The sequence below is a fragment of the Lipotes vexillifer genome, unplaced genomic scaffold, assembly GCF_000442215.2.
Source record: "Lipotes vexillifer unplaced genomic scaffold, Lipotes_vexillifer_v1.1 scaffold756, whole genome shotgun sequence".
Classification (NCBI taxonomy): domain Eukaryota; kingdom Metazoa; phylum Chordata; class Mammalia; order Artiodactyla; family Lipotidae; genus Lipotes; species Lipotes vexillifer.
Genome location: NW_006773042.1, coordinates 1130418 through 1134817, shown reverse-complemented (window position 1 = coordinate 1134817; position 4400 = coordinate 1130418). Strand labels below are relative to the sequence as shown.

The 4400-nt window shown below is 41.5% G+C and overlaps 1 protein-coding gene across 2 annotated transcripts in view; it reads left to right on the top strand.

The window, feature by feature from the left end:
* Positions 1–3282: 3282 nt before the first annotated feature.
* The window catches only part of CENPW (centromere protein W), a 13474-nt gene continuing 12356 nt past the window's right edge, over positions 3283–4400 (top strand). For both annotated transcript variants that reach the window (XM_007447967.1, XM_007447968.1), the window contains exon 1: positions 3283–3408. In XM_007447967.1, coding sequence (XP_007448029.1) covers positions 3283–3408 — 126 coding nt within the window. The remainder of the gene's footprint in view (positions 3409–4400) is intronic.

Here is a 4400-nt window from a genome sequence, read left to right as displayed (position 1 = left end):
AAGTGTTAGGATGTTCAGGTTGCCAGGGATATGTGCAGTATTATGTTCGCAAATGTTTAATCACTTGCTTTCCAGAAAAAAAACAAAATTTGCCAGTTCTCGTGGCATAAATACTTCTACCATGACCAATTTCTAGCTACTGATATAACGTCACTGAACACAAGAGCTGGGAACATATGTCAGTTTCTGCACAGTACTGGATCTGGGTATGTGTGTGCACGTGTGTTTCTAAGTACATATGTGTGGAGTTCCTATTTTAAATAGAAGGTCTTTGTGAACTGACAGAGACCTGAAAAAGATGATGGATGAAGATGAATGGGGAAAAATATTCTTGGCAGAGGGAATAGTAAGTGTAAACACCTGATGGGAGAGTGGTTGGCATATCTGTTGGATTTCAGGTATGTCTGAGAGCAATCAAGGAGTCTAATATAGCTGGAAGAGAGTGAGCTGCTGAATTGTGGGAGATCAGGTCAAAGAGTTAACTGTATATTCATAGGTTTCTTTGCATTTAGAGGACAGATAATGCTTCATAAGTCATTGTAGGGGCTTTTATTTTGAGGGAAATGGAAGGGGATTGGGGAGAAGAGTGACATAATCTGAGTTAAATTTGGCTCGTCTGTTGAGGATAAATAGAAACAGGCTGAGACACAGGAGGGTGTTGCACAATAATCCAAGTGAGAGATGATGGTGGCTTGGCCAAAAGTGATAAGATACTGCAAGTAGAAGGGACAGAATTTGCTAAAAAATTGAATATGGGGGGAAAGAAAGTGAGGAGCCAAGGTTGACTCCCAGATTTTGGCTTGAGTAATTGAAAAGATGAAAGTGTTATCAGCTGTGACTGGGAAGATGGTGGGAGAATGAGTTTGGGGGTACAGGGGTGTATCAAGAGCTAATTTTGAATGTGTTAAATTTAAGATGACTTAAAAAAATTCCAGTTCAATGACGAATTGGATATACATGTCTGATTAGGGAAGAGAATCAACTGGAGATGTACATTTGGTACTTAAAGCCATGGTACTGGATGGAGGTCATAGAGGGAATGAGTGTAGATAGAGAAGAGAAGAAATCTGAGGACTAAGTCTTGGGATACTCCAGGATTTAGAGATAAAGAACATAAAGAAACCAGAAAAGGAGACTAAAAGGCTGTCAGGTAGGAGGAAAACCAAAAGAGAATAGCATGCAATTAAAGAAAATGTTTCTTGGAGGAAAGAATCATAAAACCCAACAAATATTCCTGGTTAGTCAAATAAACTGAAGCCTGAGAAATGACCACTGGATTTAAAAGTGTTATTGATCATGTTAACCAAAATAATTTTGCTGGAGAGATAGGTACTAAAGTCTGATTGCAGTAGCTTCAAGAGAGAATGGGAGGAAAGGAATTGGAGACATAAAATTTAGCCAATCCTTTCTAGCTTTTCTGTGAAAAAAATGAGAAGGAAGTTGCTAAATATAAGATCCAGAAAGAGTTTTCAAAAGGTTGGAGATATTATAGCATGTGTTTGTGCAGATGAAAAGAAAATTCAGCAAAGAAGGAAAATTCATGAAGCAAAATAGGGGAGAATTGCCAGAGGATGTCCTTAAGAAAGGGAATGAACTGGGATCTAGGGCACAAGTGGATTAGCTGGCCTTAGATAGATGGTTCATCCATGGGAGCAGATGGAGATTGATGGGTAGATGTGGTGTTGGGAGCATGTGGAAAGTCTCTATGGGGTGCTTCTATTTTGTTATTAAAAAAATGTCATCAACTGAGGGTTAGGATGGGGTAGGGAGTGTAGGGAGACTTGGAGAATGGGTGAATGAATGGACTTCAGAAATAGCAAAAGCCTGCAGGCTGTACTTGGAGGCTCAATAAAATGGTCATGTATTTACCTTGAGACCAGACACGAACTTGCATGTTTTTCTTAAGACAACATCAAGGTACAGATGCAAATACAGAATGGATTGAGATTTTAACATAAGCAGGGTTGGGTTTTTGTCAATTGAGTATGAGGGAAAAAAGGGGCCTGACTAGAGAGTTAAGGATAAATGCAAGAGGATATTATGGTGATGTACAATAGACCCAGGAAGGAGAATAAAGAATAGATTAAGGTTAGGGACATGGTAGAGACAGAGAGGACAGTGATCCAGTAGCATGTAAGAATTGTTGAAGTGGGGATACTGGAGGAAGTGAGTTCCAGAGATAAGGTTGAAGAGTAAGACAACTGAATTGAGAATATGGAAGGGTATTAGTAATGACAAGGCCTAGTGTATGACCACAGATGTAAATCGCTCATAGGATGAAAGATAAGATTATTGGCAGCGAGGAGATCTTGAAAGTGGGAGGCCAGATAGAAGCATCTTTGTGGATATTGAAAGCACAATACAACTTCTACAGCATTAGTATTAGAGGTAATTACAAATAACATCACAGTGATATCAGAGTGGTCAGACTAACAGTGTTCCAACATGTCTTGAGTACTTGTTAGAAATGCAAATTCTCAAGTCCCATTGAGACCTACTGAACCAAGAAACCAAGGGGTGGTGCTTCAGGTGATGCACGATAACGTCTGAGAACCACTTACAGGGGCAGCACAGAAGATGGAAGAGTTAATTGCTTGGAAAAGAAGGATTCAATCAGGTAGCATTTAAACTACAACAGAAGTTACTGCAAGGTTAAATGTAGGGGCCTTAAAGGGAGCAGCATTTGTAAAGAAAAGCTTGAATCATGAAAAGACCTCAGATAAGATAACATAAAATTACGTAAAAGTGAACAACGTTAGCTATTAATATCAGAAAATCATGCCTTGCTAGGAAGCCATTGGTTCTTCAAGAATCCTGATGAAACATCATAGACTTCTTTCTATTCATCTACTTTTTCTTTCATTGGTATTAGGCTCAGTAGAGAATGAAAGCTGGGACAGTAAGCGTGGCTGCTTTGGCATACCAACATTTTCCACAATTTCCCAACGTCTCTATCGAACACTGGAGAAACTGTTTCAAAGACCGAGTGCTAAAGACTACAGCGGCAATGTTCGCTCGTCTATGACGTCACGGTGCGCCCACCGAAGGTGTGTTCCATCAACAGCCAGGCGCCGCAGGGGGGCGGGGCTTGAGCGAGCTGACGTCACTACCGGGCGCCAGGCGCGCTCAGTTGGCGGCGGATTCAAAAGTTCTGGCCCGGTCTCAGGGCCTGTAGAAGCGTCGGAGTCGGGGTTCTTGGTGTCCCCGCGGGCGTGAGCTGCAGTGCGGCGCAGGGAGGACCTAGGAAGCTTAGGCGGCTGGTGCCCGAGCCGGAGGGAGAGGATGGCGCTCTCGACCACAGTCTCGCAGAAGAAGCTGATAAAGCGGAAGGCTCCCCGCGGTTTTCTAAAGCGCCTCTTCAAGCAACGGAAGCCTCATCTCCGTCTGGAGACAAATAGCGACCTACTGGTGAGATTTTGTCCCTTCTAGGACTGGAAGTGGGGCGGAGACAGGGGAAATAACCCCCAGCCTTTATTTTGCCGCCCCCAGCCAATCTAGCTTTCAGGCCTACGTTTGAGGTGTTCGCAGCAACACCTGGGCGGGTTTGCTCCAGCCTGGCATATCAGTTAGTATTCCTGATGCTGAGTTGTTTTGGGGCCCTCTGAAATGTAGATATCCTGACCTTTTTTTTACAGGAGGCTATTAGCTACATCAATTTAAGGAGAAAACTAACGTTAAGTTCCTGCTTGTAGTTTTTCAATATCGCTATTAAGGAGCACAGTCTGGTACTGTGCTTAGTGTAATTTGCAAAGGTTCGAAAGATACATTTAAAAAAAATAGATTTTGGAATTCAGGCTGGGTTATTTTTATTTAAATATTGTAAAAGGCATTACTGACTTGCCTTTCAAAATGCCTTTCTCCTTGCCTTCCTTTATTCCCCTTCTTTTTACGTTGTTAAACAAATATATTGCCCTATTTCCTCTACTTTAGCTTATTTACTAAAGAACCCTGATCCAAAAGTTTATTTGTAAGTAGTATGCTCCCAAATGTGAATTCGTTTTCCTAGACAAATAGAACACCTGTTAGTTTAGTTTTCAAGACCAACCATTAAAAGTTTATCTGACTCATAGTAACTGCAGCATAATGCTCACATGATAAATAACCACAACCAAACCACTGTGTAATATATCTGTTTTGAAATAAATTAAGAGTTTTTATGTTGAATGCCTGGAATATATATCCCTCTAGCAGAATGAACACTGTTTCCCTAGGTTTAAACCATAGGAGGCACCTCCTGTGGTTTGTTACAAGAGCTCTTTGAGTAAAGGAGCCACTACTGGTGGGCACCTAATTTCCCTGAGATCAAGGTAAAAGAATTGTGGATAATAGGGATATATGGCATGGAGGGTGGCTTCACAATACATCATTCCATCTCTTCTTAAGCTACATTGTCCCCCCCC